The following is a 17,826-nucleotide window of genomic DNA, read 5'->3' as shown; positions in this document are numbered from 1 at the left end:
TTTTGCCCCTCTACCTGCTCTCATGCTCTCTCTCTCTTTCTCTCTCAAACAAATAAAATCTTTTTTAAAAATACTGTCTCCCTTAGACTATGGAACAAAGCTATTAACTGGCCTGTCCAATTTGTACTTTTTTCCCCCTGCAATCAGGTGGCCTTCCCCATCTGCCTTGGTCAACAGCTCCAGGTCTTCTTGTAGCTGGAATAAAATCCAGAACCCCTAGCACGACCTTCCGTCCCCCTCCCTGACTCACATGATCAGGTGCTGTCATTCTCATCTCAGGGCCCTTGTCCAGCTCCTTCTCCTCCCTCTCCAGAAAGCTCCTTCTCACCCTGTCCCTCACCTCCCTCAGGGCTTGACTGGAATGTCACCTTAACAAGCCTCCCTGAATTGCTGTTAATTGCATCACCTGCTGCCTGGTAGTTCTTCGTGCCTCCCCCTTTTCTTCAGCACTTACTGTCTCCCAATGTTAGGATATTTTTTTCATGTTTGTGAGTTGTGTTTTCTCTATTGAATGTGAGGTTTCAGAGGGCTAAAACTTTCATCTCCACGTTTGAACACTCTCCAGCACCTGGAACAGTCTGTGAGACCTACAAGGCACTGAGTGAGTGAATGAATGATAGGTCACCTCCTCAAAGAGGACTTCTCAGTCTAAAGTAGCACCATTCATTCCCTCCCAAAGTCCTTTTCATCATACTATGCTGATTATTTCACTTGTAGCCTTGATCTCTATTTGAAATCATCTTCTTTATTTACCTGGCTAAAATAAAAGATTCATGAAAGCAGGGATCTTGCTATTTTGTTCCTTACTCTATCTTCCCAAATTAGAATCATGCCTAGAGACATAGCATAATTTTTTCCACGAGTCTATACTGATAAATTACCCTTCAGAAAAGCAAAATCAGTTTTCACTGCCATTAGCAATAATGGGAGCCTCTTGCACCATGAGTATAACCAAATATATCAGTTTGATAGGCACTTTCACTTTTTTTTTAATCATTAATGGAATTTTTTTCATATGTTGATTAGCTATTTGTACTTTTATTTCTTGTCATTACCATCTATTTTCTGAGTATTTTTATTGGTTTATGAAAGCTGTTATATTTTTCCTTTGTCGTAAGTTGCAAGTATTTATTCATAAGGTTGCTATTTGCCTTTCATTTTTTTTAAGATTTTATTTATTTATTTATTTGTTTGTTTATTTATTTATTTATTTGAGAGAGCTGCACATGAGTGAGGGGAGGGGCAGAGGGAAGAGTAGGGGAGAAAGGAGACTCCCCACTGAGCATGGAGCCTGACACCGGGATGGATCTCATGACCCTGAGATCACGACCTGAGCCGAAACCAAGAACCAAGAGTCTGACGCTTAACCCACTGAGCCACTTAGGTGCATCTTTAATTTTTATTATATGTTGATGTAAACATTTAAAAATTTGTTTAAATCTATCTACAAACACCTTTGATCTTTGATTTATCTCATTGTTTTTTAAATATTGTTTATTCTGAATTCAGAAAAAAAATTAATTACAAACTTCTTTAATCCTGCTGAAGTGTTTTTTCTCATATGGTAAAATGATGTGTCTTTTTCTTTAAGAAAAAATGATTTTCTTTCTAACTTGTAGCACTATATTACATACTAGATTCTCCTACAAAAAGGAACATTTTCTGGGAAAACTTACCTTTATCTTTATAACCAATTGAAAACCATGCTTGGCTTTGTTGTGGATTAACTGAGGAAGCCCTATAATTTTCCAACCTAGCATTTCTTTGATTTGAAATTGTCATCTTGAACCTTGTAGAATGGTTCTGTCTCTTCAGATAATAGCTAGCAGAACTGCAAGCCTATAATGGAGGTGTTACCCCTTATTCAAGCCAGATAGCACTCTTCTATGTTGTAAAATGCTATCTTTTTCCCTGTGGGAGCCGGCGACTCACTCATTCACTCACTCATTCAACAGCTGCCTTGATCTGTACTTGCTACAAATAAGTATTTGGTCCTTTTTCAAATAATATTTGAATGTAAATCAACAGCATTTACCCTAATGTGCTATGCCATCTAATATGTTTTGTTCTTTTCTTCTCAGATATAATCTGTTCCTTTCCTTGTTCCACAAATACTTGTAAGGAGGCTCTACTAGGGGCTAGAGACCCACTCCTCTTGGTTGTGGGGATTCCGTAGTGAGCAAAATGGACAAAAGAAATCCCTGCCCTTATCAAGCTTATATTCCAGTAGGGAGTGGTCACATAATAAGAAAATAAAATTTGCAGTATATTAGGTAGATAAGCTAGGGGGGAAATGAAGTGGGAAGAAAGAGAAGAATCTGGGATGTAGGGGCTATACGGTCATCTGTAGTATAACCAGCAAGTGTCTTTCTGAGCAGGTGATATTTAAATAAATGTAGGATGATACTGACTTATTATTAATAGTAGAGGAGTTTATCCTAAGAAGCTCACAGGTTCTTTTCACACTTTCTTCATCAGCCCTCTGGATTGTTTTAGAATTGTGGTTATAATTTTCCCTTTTGGCTTTGACTCAGGTCCTCAACCTAAAACAATCAAAAGAAGACTGACTATAGAGAAAGAATAAATTTTCAGTTAGAAGCCTTTCCATCATGGATTTTTCATAGTGAGATATTTTTAATAAGTAGGTTACTTTACCAGAAGAAAAATGGCATATCAGCATCCTTTTAAAGATGAAATAATTTACTTCCTACTGTCCTTCAAGGGAGCAATATGACATAGCAGACTGTGATGAGTACTGGATTCATGGGCTTGGGTTTAGAGCCTGAGTGCCCACCCTACCAGTCTGACTTCGGGTGAGTCACTCGAATTCTGGAGCCCTGTTTCCCTCATTTTGCAGAGTGAAATAAATTCCTCCCTCATGGGTACAAACTTATAACTATTAGACAAGTCCTGGAGATCCAATGCACACTATAGTGAATATAGTCAGCATTTGTATTATAATCATCAAACTTGCTGAGGGACTAGATCTTAGTTATTTTCACTACAAAAAAGAAATGGTAATTATGAGAGGTGATAGAAGCTAACTGTCGAGAATGGCAGTCCTATTATAGTATATAAATGTATCAAATCAACATGGTGTACACTCTATACAATGTTACATGTCAAATATATTTCACTAAAAATAAAAATAATTGCTATGCCTAAAGTAGAGAAACTGCTGAAAAAATTTTTTTAGTTCTTGCATTTTAATAGATTTCATTTTCTTAAACCTAGGTGAATTACATGGAAGAGGGCTTTACCCAATGATTTTCATGAGCTCCGGACCACTGGTGAGAGTGGTGTTTCATTCCCTTGTGCAAGGTGCATTGGGCATAAGCTATATTGTCTTTAGAGTCCAAGGTATGCTTCGTCATTTCATAAACTCATAAAGTTAAAAATTAGTGTTTTTCTTTTTAGAGCTATTTCAAAACATATACATTGTTTTGAAAGAAATGGTGTTTCTGTGGGGAGTTTATGTTTGAAAGGAAAATCTATTTAAGGGATCTGAGATTGGTCAGCTTCAAAAGAGACTGCTCAGTGGATAACCTGACTGACTTGTAAATCATCCAGAATTGTGATTTCTGGATGTGGCTCCGATATGTTGATTTCAAGACAACATTTTTTATTGCGATGTGATTTTATGCCACAGACAGCCTTTTCTGTGAATCAGAATGTAAGAGTTCTGTTAGCTGGTTGACTAGAAATGGAAAATGTATTATCTCTATCAAAGTTTTCTTTATAGTGATATTATAATAATAAAAGCTTAGAATGAGTTTTTAAGATAAACTACACAAATATTAGATGCTAGCATTGTAAATGTAAATGCTATGCAATTCAGACTTATCAGATTACGTTTTGGAACAAGTAATTAATAAGGTTTTTTTTTTAAAGATTTTATTCATTTGTCAGAGAGAGTGCACCCCCTTCAATAAGGCTTTTTTTAAAGATCTTATATATTTGTCAGAGAGAGTGACAGCAGGGGGTGCTGTAGGCACAGAGTGAAGCAGGCTCCCTGCTGAGCAAGGAGCCTGATACAGGACTTGATCCCAGTACCCTGGGATCATGACCTGAGCCAAAAGCAGACACTTAACTGACTGAGCTACCCAGGTGCCCCTTAATAAGGCTTTTTGGTATAAAAAATGGTATAGGTATAGGTAATTGAAAGCTAATCTCTCTCCTTGGCACCAAAAAGCATTGCAGAGATATATTTGGGGGAGAAGTTCAGTGAGTAATAAAGAGAAGCATGCATATCATATGGAAGTGTTTTCCTAAAAATCTATATTAAGAATGTTGCGCCTGGGTAGCGCAGTCGTTAAGTGTCTGCCTTCGGCTCAGGGCGTGATCCTGGTGTTCCGGGATCGAGCCCCACATCGGGCTCCTCCGCTGGGAGCCTGCTTCTTCCTCTCCCACTCCCCCTGCTGTGTTCCCTCTCTCGCTGGCTGTCTCTCTGTCACATAAATAAAAATAAAATCTTTTTAAAAAATTTAAAAAAAATGTTGCTTTTAGATTAAATTGTGCAGAGAACTGGCATTATCTATAGTTTTTCCACATTACCTTCCATCGACTTGAGGCTGTGCCAAAGACAATTCTGAGAGAAGTGCTGTTCTCTATCTTTGAATGATTCNTTTTTAAAAAAATGTTGCTTTTAGATTAAATTGTGCAGAGAACTGGCATTATCTATAGTTTTTCCACATTATCTTCCATCGACTTGAGGCTGTGCCAAAGACAATTCTGAGAGAAGTGCTGTTCTCTATCTTTGAATGATTCAGACAGAAACTTATCAGTGAAAATAACCACTTCTGTTAAGGTTTTTTTCTAAAACAGGGAGGAAAAGGGACTTCTCTGATCTGAAAAAGCATATTATAAGCCTCTCAAAAATTAACTTTATTTTCATTGCCTTTTTTTTTCTTTATTTTTAGGTCCAAAGGGCAGTAAAACTACCAAATTTCTCCGGAGTTCAAACCAAGAACACCCGGGCACTTGGGACGATGTTCTTCTGACTAAACCAGGAGGAATCCTACAGATCCCAAGACACTCTCACAGAACCACCATGAGGTGAGGAAGGAATGTTCATTATGATGAAAGAAGTTTGTGAATGATCCTTGGACAAGCAGCAACCCTTGCTTACGGCATTATTTTCCACCTCTTCTCCTTGAAGACTTTGAGGTAATCCCTGGTCTGAGGCCTTTGGTATACAAAAACTGAGTGTAAGATTGTCCTTGTTGATAAATTGTGTACTTTCTCCACAAAAGAGATCATTTATTAGGTAAAGTGGAAAGTCAAATCTCTATCAAACAGTTTTGGAGTTTGAAATAATGTATGTAGAGTCTTCTGACACATATTAGGTACTCAATAAATGGTTCTTAAGTTGCCAAAATAGAGAACTTTCCTCGAAATAAACAATAGAATAAAGTTAAAGTGTGAAGTGAAAAGCGAAGATTTGTATAATATCAATCCTGAGTAAATTTACATGATGTGAGGGAGTTTGGGGCAAATTCAGACAAATTGCCAATCAGAATTTAGAGGACTATGCATAATTGAGCAACATGACAGGAGAACTTAATTAAAACTTTTCACAAATTAAGTATTAGAGATATTTTTAATTATTACAATTTAAAGTAAAAAATTGTTTTTTCACCCAAGCACAGAGAAGCAGATAGAGTCAATAACAGTGATGCATAAAATTCTGAATGAAGTCAATAACAGTATGTGCGATTTGGAAATCATTCATGACTTTCTTTTATCTGTGCCATAGTTGCCACGGGAAGTTATCAGCCCCTTTACATCACATCATTCGCCTTGATATTATCAACTTCCAGATGAAGCTGACACCCTTGGACTGTCAGGGTCACATATGGGTTTATGAAGGATTTGGATCAGGCAAAAAATTAATAGGTAACTAATATCCCATGAAGAACTATGCTCTTGATTTTTTAATAATATATTCCCAGATTGTTTTGCATTCAGTGTGACTTACAAATGATGTAAATTATGTGATACTGAAATAGACTTACTATTTTTTAGATTTGTAATTGAGATTAAGCTAACACTCCCTCAGATTGAGTTAAAAATAAAACCCAACTGTATTATGCTGCTTACTTGGGTCATACCTAGGTTAAATTTGCCCAGAAATATTAAAAATAAAGGATGGATAAAGCAGTTTTAGACAGATGTAACACACACACAAATTGAGACTATAATATTAATCAGGCAAAACAATATCCACCAGAAAATGCATTAAGTGGCTAATTAGATAGTAGCTGGACACCTCATTACATTGACTTAAACTGGTTTTTATGAAAGAAAGAAAAACCCAGAGTTTTCTAGATGTGCCACTAACTCAGTAGTCCAGCGCTGTCAAGACTAAGGTTATGGCGGTTCTCTTGGCCTTTTCCTAATGGTTCCATAATGGCTACTTCAGTTCTCGCCATTCCATAGAGGAAAAAGGAAGAAGGGACACAGAGAAAGGAGGACACCATCGAGAAAACAAACATATTTCCAAGAATCCTATAGCAGATTTTAGTCTCCCTGGCCTGAATGGGAGATGACTAGGGGCAAAGGGAATGAAATGGGGCTTGAGCTGGCTGACCAACGTTACCCGATGTGATGTGATAATAGCAGTCCTGATGGAAATTTGATGGCACTGGATGCAGATCTCAGTTCTACCACATAGTAGTTAAATGATTTGGGGAATGTTCCCAAAGCTTTCTCAGACTCTGTTTCCTGAATGACAGGAGAACAACAAGATCTGTTTTGCTTTTTATGCAGTTTACAAGAAGAAACAGCCCACTATCACTACCACCACATACCTACATGTGTGCTATAAATTCCCAATTTACTTTGTCAAGGACACTTACGCCTGATGAAACCTGCTGGCCCAGAGGGAGAGGCGGTGTGGCATGATGCTGACCTCTGACTCCCTAAGAGAGACCTAGATGCCAATGTCCCTCTTCCCTCTGGCAGATAGGATCCTGCCAGAGTTGATCAAACAGCCAATTGCTAAACCACCGTTCTTTTATTCTTTGGACTTACTTTATCATCCCAGAAGTAGACACACTAAAAATCTCCATGTTTCCACTTAAGAAAATGTTAATAAACACTGATAGTTTTATCATTATTATTATTATTTATTAACTGGGGTGTTTCGTATCAACGAGGCCACAGCTTCTTGTGGAGAAAATACAGAATCTGCCCCCAATATTCTTGGAAATTAGCTATACTTCTTCCTTTCTTGCCTTACAGGATGTCTGTTACTTGTACTGCCAATGAGATTGTTTTGAGAATTAAGTGAGAGAATGCGTGGTCATATAAAAGCAAACTAGCTTCTACCATGTTTGAATTAGAAACATATGTTTTCATTCCTATTCTTAAAATTGCGTTGCTTAGAAGAAAAGATTAGACTGCTGTTTCCCTAGCGCCTCTCCGTCAGTGGGGTGTCAGAGTATACCCAGTTTGGAAGAACAAAGAAATACAGAAAAAAGGGGAAAGAGTACATTAGCTGTATTAGTTATACTTTCTAATGTTAATGAACTAACTGTATACCTGTTTTTCTTAGAAAAAGTTCATAAAACATATGTACCATTTCCTATCTCCTTCCTAAAATGTCAGTTTTTGCAAGTGAAGTATACAAGTTCCAGGGGTTGGCTCAATGCATGAGGTCAATAGGTTTCTCAGTATTAAGCATAACCAAATATAACTTATCTCAAGAATTCAAGGATAGTTTAATATTGAAAAATGTATTACCTATAATAAAACTACCATGTGAGGAAAAATAGATGTAAGTATACAGCAATCACATCCTTAAAACCATATAGTAAAATAATAAAAGATGTAATGGAAAAATCATTTTAATTAGCAACAAAAAACCTACAATTAGGAATAACTGTTAAACAAAACGCAGCCAAATAAATTTGAAGGTCTAATGGCTTTATTAAGGGACTCCTGCATCGGGCAGCATGCGATCTGGCAAGTAGAGGGATGCTCTGAGGAGCTGTACGAAAAGAAAGGATTTTATAGAAAGGGGGCAGGATGGTTAGCAGAAGAAAAGAAAGGGCATCTTACACATATTACCTCCTTTTCCTTTGGGGGAATGGAGAGAGCCCATGTGACGCTTTACCTCACTGGTGCTGGCCAGAAAATTCCCGACTGGTTAAGACTGCATCTCTAGGGGCACCTGGGTAGCACAGTCATTAAGCGTCTGCCGTCTGCCTTCTGCTCAGGGCGTGATCCCGGCGTTCTGGGATTGAGTCCCACATCCGGCTCCTCCGCTGGGAGCCTGCTTCTTCCTCTCCCACTCCCCTGCTGTATTCCCTCTCTCACTGGCTGTCTGTCACATAAATAAATAAAATCTTTAAAAAAAAAAAAAAAGACTGCATTTCTAGGGGAGGTTGAAACTGCAATTAGGTTAGAGATTAAGCCCCGGTTTGGTGATGTGGCCTCACATAAGCGACTCCATTTTGGGCCTGTGGTTTTCTTTTTGACATAACCCTAAAATTAAATTTGAGATTTATTGTGCAGATAGAAAACTTTACACACATACGCATGAACATAGAGATGTGAACAGAGAAATGTACCATGTTCTAAAACTGGAAGACAGAATTAACATTAATTCACACCAAAGTAATGTAGAAATATAGTGTTATTTCCCAGCAAAATCCTATGGGAATTTTTTTTTTAAGAGAGTAAGATAGAAACTAATAATAACTATCTTTAAAATAAACAGGATTTGGGCACCTGGGTGGCTCAGTTGGTTAAGCGACTGCCTTCGGCTCAGGTCATGATCTCAGGGTCCTGGGATCGAGTTCCGCATCGGGCTCCCTGCTCAGAGGGGAGCCTGCTTCTCTCTCTGCCTGCCGCTCCCCCTGCTGTGCTTTCTCTCTCTGTGTCTCTCATGAATAAATAAATAAAATCTTAAAAATAAAGTAAATAGGACTAGCTGAAAATGTTTTGGGAGACTCAGCCCTAATTAAATTTCAAGTTAAAACCAGAGTATCCAAAGCTTTTGATTTTTATTTTGTTCCTTTCTCAAGAGATGACAAACTCTTGACCCACATGATTTTTTGAGACCATAAAGCCCTGGATTAACCATTAGCCTCTTTTCACAGATAAAAAAGCTTAGTGAGTATTCACCTATAAGTTCCCATACGTCTAAATTAAATTTCTTTGTTTCTTGACACAGTGAAGTTGATCCTCTGGCCATCTGTTTACTAAAAAGAGCAGAGTTTTTCAGTAAGAGAGAAAAGCTTAATTCTTAAGATTGTTGACTTGAAACCTTGATCCTATTGAATGTTAGAGCAAACTACTTTTGTTAGAATGTTCGTTTCAGAAAAAAACTATGATCACTTAAAGGTAGAAATGGTTTGTGATAGGAAGCATGCCAATTGCTATACCTTGCCTCTTATTCATTTCACTAGGCTGTGGATAAATGAAGGTTGTATGTAGCTGAGGCTCAAATATACTCCATATATATGATTATCTTATTTCAGTCTTGACAAGAGTAACTGTTTAGTTCCCTGAGGACCTAGCTAGACCATGTCATCTTTTATAATACATCACTTTAAAGAGATCTACCTAGGTTATTCTAGACATTGTAGCAGCTGGGTCCTGTGCTCTAGTTGGTTTAGAGGGAGCCCTGTCCTTAGAACTGCTTTGATTAAGGAATCTGGAATATCTTTCTCTCTATTCTAATTGGGTTTTCTTCAGCTTAATTTTCTCATTTTTATATTCTTGGGAGTGGATAAGGTATAAATTCATAATTTCAAAAATAGGATTTTTTTTTCTCTTACTTTGCTCAATAACCTTTGCTTTGATGCGTGGTAAGTTTTTGTATGCTGCTTTGTTTTTTCTTTATTTTGGGCTAGGAAAATTGTGTGGAGGAAATTCACNAGGTATAAATTCATAATTTCAAAAATAGGATTTTTTTTCTCTTACTTTGCTCAATAACCTTTGCTTTGATGTGTGGTAAGTTTTTGTATGCTGCTTTGTTTTTTCTTTATTTTGGGCTAGGAAAATTGTGTGGAGGAAATTCACCTTCATTAAAATCTCATGGTCCTCTAGTGATGTTGATTTTCACATACAATGTCCATTTGGCCATGGAAGAATTTTCTTTGAGATATTCTTTTCATATTTCTTTTAAGTCTGTTGCTTTCATATATGTTTATGTGTATGTTTTTGTTTTTTCCGTTATTAGGAAAAATCTGTCATTGAACAGACTGAATTCTCTATTGTATTTGTCTGCTTTAGAGGAGAAGGAAAGGACAGTGTTTAAGATATGACTTCTATAATCTGTGGGGGCCTCAAACTAAACCTCTATTAAGATTGATCAGATCTGTCATTTTTTCTTAAAGCACCAAAGAATTTTGTCTATTTTGGGGGGACTTAGATGATTATAACAATATAGGGGGAAACTTTTATCACTAGCATAGAAGTTTCAAGTAGTTTTTCTCTTTTGAAATTAATTTCCTTGTACTAATATATTCTTTTTCACTTGTTTGATGGATAGTTCATTTATATTTGTTGAAACCAGGTTATTGAAAAATATGCTTTGCCCAACATTTCCATGATTTGGGAGAAGACACTGATAGTATTATGAAAATGAAGAACTATTAATTTGCAATTTAGGTTTAATTCTGAACAGTTATTNCAACCAGGTTATTGAAAAATATGCTTTGCCCAACATTTCCATGATTTGGGTGAAGACACTGATAGTATTATGAAAATGAAGAACTATTAATTTGCAATTTAGGTTTAATTCTGAACAGTTATTAGAATTGCTTTCGTCCTTAAGATTAATCAATTTATACTCATTAAAAATGTTAATTGGAATACAATTGGAGAGGCATTTCTACTAAAAGTATTTAATTTAGTCTGGTAACAGTCTCTGCCCTAGTAGAGTTTATAGTCTAGTGGTAGAGATAGTCAATAATCAAATAATCATATAGAAAAATATAGACCAAAAAACTATTGTTTTGAAGGAAATATATAGTGTACCGTAAAAACATACAGTGGAGGGATCTTAGTTTGGTAAAGGATGGCAATGGAATTGTAGGAAAACTTTAATTTCTTTGTTCTCTTATCACAGAACTCCATGAGATTTATTTCTACTCCTTTGCCCTCATNTCTTATCACAGAACTCCATGAGATTTATTTCTACTCCTTTGCCCTCATTTTTTTCTTAGATCCATTCCCATAGGACTTTCTTTGTTACCATATCACAGGCATTGGTCTTACCAAAGTTACCAGTGACTTCCCCAAGTCCAGATCCAAGAGATCCTTCTCAGCCCTAACAACGTTTGACAGAGATGAGCTCTCCTTCCTTCTAGAATCTACTTGTCTCAGCCTCCTTAGGAGGACCTTAGGAGGAAACCATTCTCCTTAGCTGTCCTCTTACTTCACTGATCTCCTTCAGAGTCTCTTGGATGGCTGCTCTTCATTTTCTCTACCACTAAAGGTAGAGGTGTCCCTGGACATAGTCCTTGACTCTCATTTCATCTTTACCTTACTCACTCCCTAGTGACCTTACCCAAACCCTAGCTTTCACTACCATCCATATGCAGATAACTCCCAACTTCTTTTTTATTTTTGACCTCCAGCTCTGTATCACCAATTGCCTCCCCCCTCCACTTGGACATCTGATAGGCATCTCAAGCTTAATGCTGTTGTCTCCAAACCTGCAATGGTGCCTAGCAAATAGCTGCTGCACAATAACTGTTTGTTTGAATAAAGGGAACGGCATTTCAGCTGGGGCAGATTAGGGAGAAGAGGGTGAGGAGGTAGCTCCATACCCAGTGAATGGGTAACAAATGCATCCGTTGGCTTATGGGAACCCCCCTGGCCGAGAGCCAATGGATGAACAGGAGTCAACTCAGGAGACTGTTATTGTACATATTCAATTTCTGTGTTCAGATAAACACAGAAAACCATTAGTGCAGACATTTTACAATGACAGCAAAATATATAGCACATGTATGTAGTTTTTAAAGATCTGACTCATCATTCATATTTTTGAGATTACAAATTAAAATAGATCAATACAAATTATATGTGTGAATCAGAAATATAGAATCATTAAAGTTTATGTGAAATATTTAGTGGTATGGAAAAATAGTCACAATAAATTAAATGGAGGAAAAAGGTTTTAATGGTGTAAAGTAGCATACAATTTTTTAAAAAATGTATACATAGCATAGGAAAAGACCTGGCCAGATTTATATTAAAATATGAATACTGGTTATTTATAGGCTGGAACTACAGGAGACTTTTTATCTTCTTTGAACTCTCTGTATTTTGAAAATTTTTATAAGTTGCATATATCACTTTTATAATCAGAAGAATAAAGAAGTATAAAGTAGCTAGTTGGATGTATTGACACTGAATATTCTCTTATTCTAGATTCCATGAGAGGAAAACATAAAGTTAATGATAAAGGTAAGACCACAATGGAGGTAAGGAATCCAGCTGGCTTGACTTTGGTTATATGATATTATGAAAATAGAGTGGATAATGCCCTTGCTTCTAAACACTGTGTAGTAAGAAGTGCACTCTGACTTCTGTCAAAAACATTCAGGTGTTTGTGGCCTGATTCTAGTTACTTTATAGTAAAATGTGAATTTGTATTAATTTCCTTAATGTCAAATTTTGGGGGTAGTGGAGACCTGATCTGGGGCCTGTTAGGGAATAGAGAGTGAGGGGGTAGCACCTTACTCGATTAGTGGGTGAGAAACATTTGTTTTGTTAATGGAATCCTTGTAGCTACGTGAAGTCTATCCATTGCCATTCTTTCCATATGTGTTATGCCTTTTGGATTACATATATATTTTTTGCTTTGTTTTTCCCTGGACCATTGCATAGTGGAACTAAGGGGTAAGATTATTGGTGAAGTAAATCAATTTTTGGATGGCATTGCTTTTAGGTTGGATGAACCTTAGACTTTTGGAGTAAGCCCAAAATGTCACTGAATTCTTCAATTCTCTTTTTTGGTGTACCCCCTTAGCTCTGGTGAATCTTAATGTCTATGTTTCAACTATCTGAGAGCTATCCAAATTTCCCTAACTGATCAATGTTTGCAATTTGAATTGTACATGCCATGAGGCTGAACTTGAGGAGCACATAATTTATTCAGGAATTCAGTCTAAAGAGGACCCAGGTCTGCTTCTCAACCTGCTTGCCTTGTTCTCTGCTCATATTTTATGGTGTCAAAGTTCTCTCTTTCTGCACTATGTGGGAAATGAAATATTATTGTGGCATTTGCAAATTTGGGGAAGTCCTATAAGTCTTAGGGCATATCTGTTGAATATCAAAGTGATAGATCACTATCATCGGTGGACTGAAGATAATAAAATCTATTTCTCATCATCATGAACATTAAGATTGAATATTAATTAAATATAAGCAACAAATTACACTGAAATGTGGATGTGGGTGATTTAGCAGTTCAGTTTGTGAATTGCAGTCAAAGAACTTCAGTCTGTCTTCTGTGGAGGTGTCAGTTTTTCAGAACAGAAGTCATTAATCCCGTGTCAGTATACATAAGGAACTATGGATACGAAGTAAGAGTGACAGATCAATAAAAGTACACTACCATTTAGGTTGTAATGACCTGGTTGCAGACATTAAAACTAGATTCAGAAAGTAACTCAACTCCTGGATTATTGTGTTAAATAATTTTTTTCTTTTTTTCTTCAAGGATGTCCATTATTGGATTTGATTCCAGTTAGTTCTACTGAGATCACATCTCCCAATTATCCTAACGTTTATCCCAACATGCTGAACTGCACTTGGACTTTTTATTCCAAGTCAGGAAATAAAATGAAGGCAGTGATTAAAGACTTTACGACAGAAGAATCTTGGAACTGTGAATGGGATTATTTCAGTATTTATGATGGACCAGATCAGCAATCAAGATTACGTGGTAAACTGATTTTTTTTTTTTTTTAACTGAAGTCACAGTCTTTTTTTTTTTTTTAATTTATTTGACAGAGACAGCAAGAGAGGGAACACAAGAAAGGGGAGGGGGAGAGGGAGGAGCAGGCTTCCCGCCGAGCAGGGAGCCCAATGCGATGCGGGCTCTATCACAGGACCCTGGGATCATGACCTGAGCCGAAGGCAGACGCTTAAGCTTAAGGGCTGAGCCACCCAGGCGCCCCTAAACTGATCTTTCTTAACTGGCCTACATTATGTGGCATTTACATAAGCATTTATACAATGCATATATGTGGAAAATATGACCTACGTTTACCTTGGGAAGCATATGATTTGTTGTCAGTGATTTTTCATGTGGTCCATCATCAGAATCCCAGAGCATTAGTGAGCACAACGGGATGAGCTTGACCCCACACTCACCGCATCTTCACCTGTAATTCTTGCTCTTCCTGATTTTAGCAGCGATTCATCTCATTTTACGATTAGGGGGCATCCTAATTTTGTTTTTCTCAGGAGGTCCTATATTTTAAGAGGTTTCAATTTCTGAATTTTGGTAACTTTTCGAAAATGTGTTCTCTCAGGTTTCATCTTCACCGTAACAGCGGCCTTTTTTTAGACCCAGGGTAAATTTAAAAGGAGAAAAAGGCCAACTTGTTTAAATAATTTTTGGGGATTTATTGGCCACATGGTGTCTGTCACGCTTGACTATCAGGCAATATCCTGTTCTGAGACTGACTCATAGAAGAAAACTTTTCCAACGCTTTTGTAATCCAATGTTGCATCACCTTCTTCAGTCTCCAATGAGTTCCGCTCCTTGGGACGCCCTTACAACCCACCTATCCCAAACAGCAAGAGGAGACTTTTGATACTGTCTTTTTCCAAGATCTTGACCCCTCCTGTGATATTACAGGATATGTAACACCCATAAGCTCAGCAATTTGCTTTGAAATTCTAACGGTACCTAACTTTTTCCTATCAGTGAATTTGGTTCCTGTCAAGGAATCTCAAGCAATTAGTGTTGAGGGAGAGGGGCAGATACAACATTTCCCAAACTATTCGTTCTCCTTAAGATGAAATGAGCATCAGACCCCATAATCCTCTCGCCAATGCCCTTCAGCCAAAGACGCCAGGATCACACTATGGGGTGTCTCAGTAAGAGGGAGTTAGAACCTATTACAGGATTTGGGCTTTGGTTAGGTAATTTTGGAGAGGGTCTAAGAAAGTGGACTTGGCTCTAGATTGGTTGCTGTTAGGAAGTGGAGCAATTTTACGGTTGGGATCTCAATCATAGGGAGGCCTGACTCAAATTAGGATAAAACCGCATTTGGTAAAGAAGTGGCAAGCCCTCATTTTAGCCAAGAGAGGTCGATGTTTTGTAGTTTAGTGGTTGCACATGGCCTTGTTTTTGTCTCACCGTATCATAGATTCAAATAGTCCTGTCTGATGTTGCTGTTCTGTGGGATTATGTCCAACAGGAGAACAACATGGTCTAGTTGTGAGTCCCAAACCCGTTTCTCAATGTCAGGGGCTACTTTTCTCTTTCTTACTCTTTAGTATTCTTCCATCTAGCGACACTGTTACTCTTTGAAAGTTCTGACAAGTTAATTCAGAAGTGTCAAATTATTATATANAAATTATTAAGACTATTCATATTTTTATAATCAGCTTATATAAATCTCTATAAGAAGGAAGCTACCATTAGTTTGATAGTTTATACAATTTTATTTCATACAATTTTATATATTTATATAATTTCATTTCAATGAAACATGCAATTTGTATAAGCATTTTTAAATCACTGAACATGGATTCCCATTGCTAATTTTGCAGCCAGTGAAATGGGCTATCCCGTATATGGAACCACATTACCTTTTCTTAATAAATCTTTTTATTCATGTAAGTAGAATTCATCAGTTTTTAACTGTTTTTAATTATTTGTGTATGTGTAAATGAAGTGGTCCAAAACACCCAAATAGTTTCCATTGCAATGCTTTTACAATATTTTAATGAAAATAAATTACCAAAATTTAGGTTCATCTGGTCTTCTTTCATTTTCCCCGTGAATGTTAGGACATCAGTAACCAGTAAACATTATATTAAATGTACAGGTTGAATTCATTCATTACTGAGCATTACCTAATGGATTAGGCACACTGGAGACACAACGGTGAACAAGTCAGAAATGATCTCTGCCATCTTCTCTTTGGAAAGATGGACAATAAATAAGATGATAATATATAACAATAATCAAATAATTACTGCTTGTCAAAAGTAATCTGAGGGAAGTAAGTTGCAAAGGAAGGGTACATTTCCTCAGTTCATTCAGGTGTCTGTTCAGATGTTCCCTCATCTAAGGTATCACATGACGTAAACAGGCCTCCTCCATCTTTTCTTCTAGGCATTTATCGTGACCTGACAGAGTGTATATTTGTCTATCATCTGTCTCCCTCCACCAGGATGAAAATTTCCCGAGAGTAGGACTTGGTCTCGTATTCGTTGCTCCATCTCCAGACGTCAGTAGAGTGCTACCCAACACTTCGTAAATATTTGATGAAAAAATAGGTGAGAAGATGGCCTTGCAGGTAGAAAAAGCTTGGTAAGTTGGGGTAGTGTCAGGGGTCAGAGTGATTGGAGACTGAGTGAGGACAGACTGGAATGAGGCTTTGTCCCTGTGCAGCTCAGACTGTGGTAATGAGTTTGAATTTCGTTCCAATCTACTGGAGGCCGTAAAAGGTTTTTGACAAGGGACTAATCTGAAGGGTGCTCTAGCTGCTGTGTCAGGAGTGAGTTTTCTGGTGACAGGGTGCATTGTGTCTGAAGTCATGAGGCTCTTGTGTTATTCTAGACCTGCACCGTCCAGTCCCTGTTGTTATTTCAATTTAAATTAGTTAAAAAGAAATAAAAGGGATATTGGCCACAGGTAAGTGCTCAGTTGCTGCATGTGGTGAGTGAATGCCGTAGCAGGCAGCCCTCAAACAGAACGTTCCATCCTTGCAGAATGTTCTGTTAGTACTGTTTTAAAAAATACATATTGCCTTAAAAGGGGGTGGCACTAATGGAGTGCAAGTGAAGTGGACAGATCTAATAGGATTTCTGGGTGGATTGCATATGGGATTAAATATGCAAATCAAGGATGGCTCCTGTGTGAGAGGTTAGCATCTACAGAGATGGGAAATGCTGGAAGGAGAAATAGATTTGTGGGGAGAGTTCTGTTTGGGCCGCTTTCAATTCTTAATGCTATGATACATTCAGATTGAACTCTCGAGCTAGAGGGAAAGTCTGGGCTAGAGATAAAAATTTGAGAATTATCATCTTCTTACAAATGTCCTCTAGTTAACCTCAGACATCCTGGATCTCCACTATCACTCTCATCAGTTTCAAACATGTTCTAGTATTANGAGGGAAAGTCTGGGCTAGAGATAAAAATTTGAGAATTATCATCTTCTTACAAATGTCCTCTAGTTAACCTCTCTCAGACATCCTGGATCTCCACTATCACTCTCATCAGTTTCAAACATGTTCTAGTATTACCCATCATTGAAGACAAAATAGATCAAGAAATGTAGCTATTGCCCCATTTCTCTGCTTCCCTTTATAGCAAAATCTCTCACTTTCTTAGAGGCTGATTCAAATGCTTATATTCTTGGGTACTACACCAACCATGTGACAATCGTTCCATTGATGCTTTTTGATTCAACATGAAGAACAGTCTAGCAATTAGAACTGTTCAAAAAGAGAAAATGCTTGTAAGTTCCATGTCATGTATTCAAGGTGAGCAATCCAATGTCCAGGGTTATTTTAGAACAAACACAGTGTCAGATGGAAGGTGGAACTAAAGGATCTCTAAGGTTCTGTGTTGACACCATTCCCTTCTCATCCAGGTGCCCATTTTAAACCTATGCATTT

General features: G+C 37.4%; 1 protein-coding gene across 1 annotated transcript in view; it reads left to right on the top strand.

The window, feature by feature from the left end:
• Nucleotides 1-16,398, top strand: part of OVCH1 (ovochymase 1) — a 55,173-nt gene extending 38,775 nt beyond the window's left edge. Inside the window, 6 exon segments of the mRNA XM_034646014.1 lie at nucleotides 3,235-3,360; nucleotides 4,920-5,055; nucleotides 5,756-5,895; nucleotides 12,391-12,426; nucleotides 13,685-13,909; nucleotides 16,319-16,398. Of these exon segments, the coding sequence (XP_034501905.1) occupies nucleotides 3,235-3,360; nucleotides 4,920-5,055; nucleotides 5,756-5,895; nucleotides 12,391-12,426; nucleotides 13,685-13,909; nucleotides 16,319-16,398 (743 nt within the window).
• The last annotated feature ends 1,428 nt before the right edge of the window (nucleotides 16,399-17,826 follow it).

This window comes from Ailuropoda melanoleuca, chromosome 16 (genome assembly GCF_002007445.2).
Source record: "Ailuropoda melanoleuca isolate Jingjing chromosome 16, ASM200744v2, whole genome shotgun sequence".
Lineage (NCBI taxonomy): Eukaryota > Metazoa > Chordata > Mammalia > Carnivora > Ursidae > Ailuropoda > Ailuropoda melanoleuca.
Note: the sequence above shows the minus strand (reverse complement) of the source record. Positions and strands in the feature narration are given on the sequence as shown.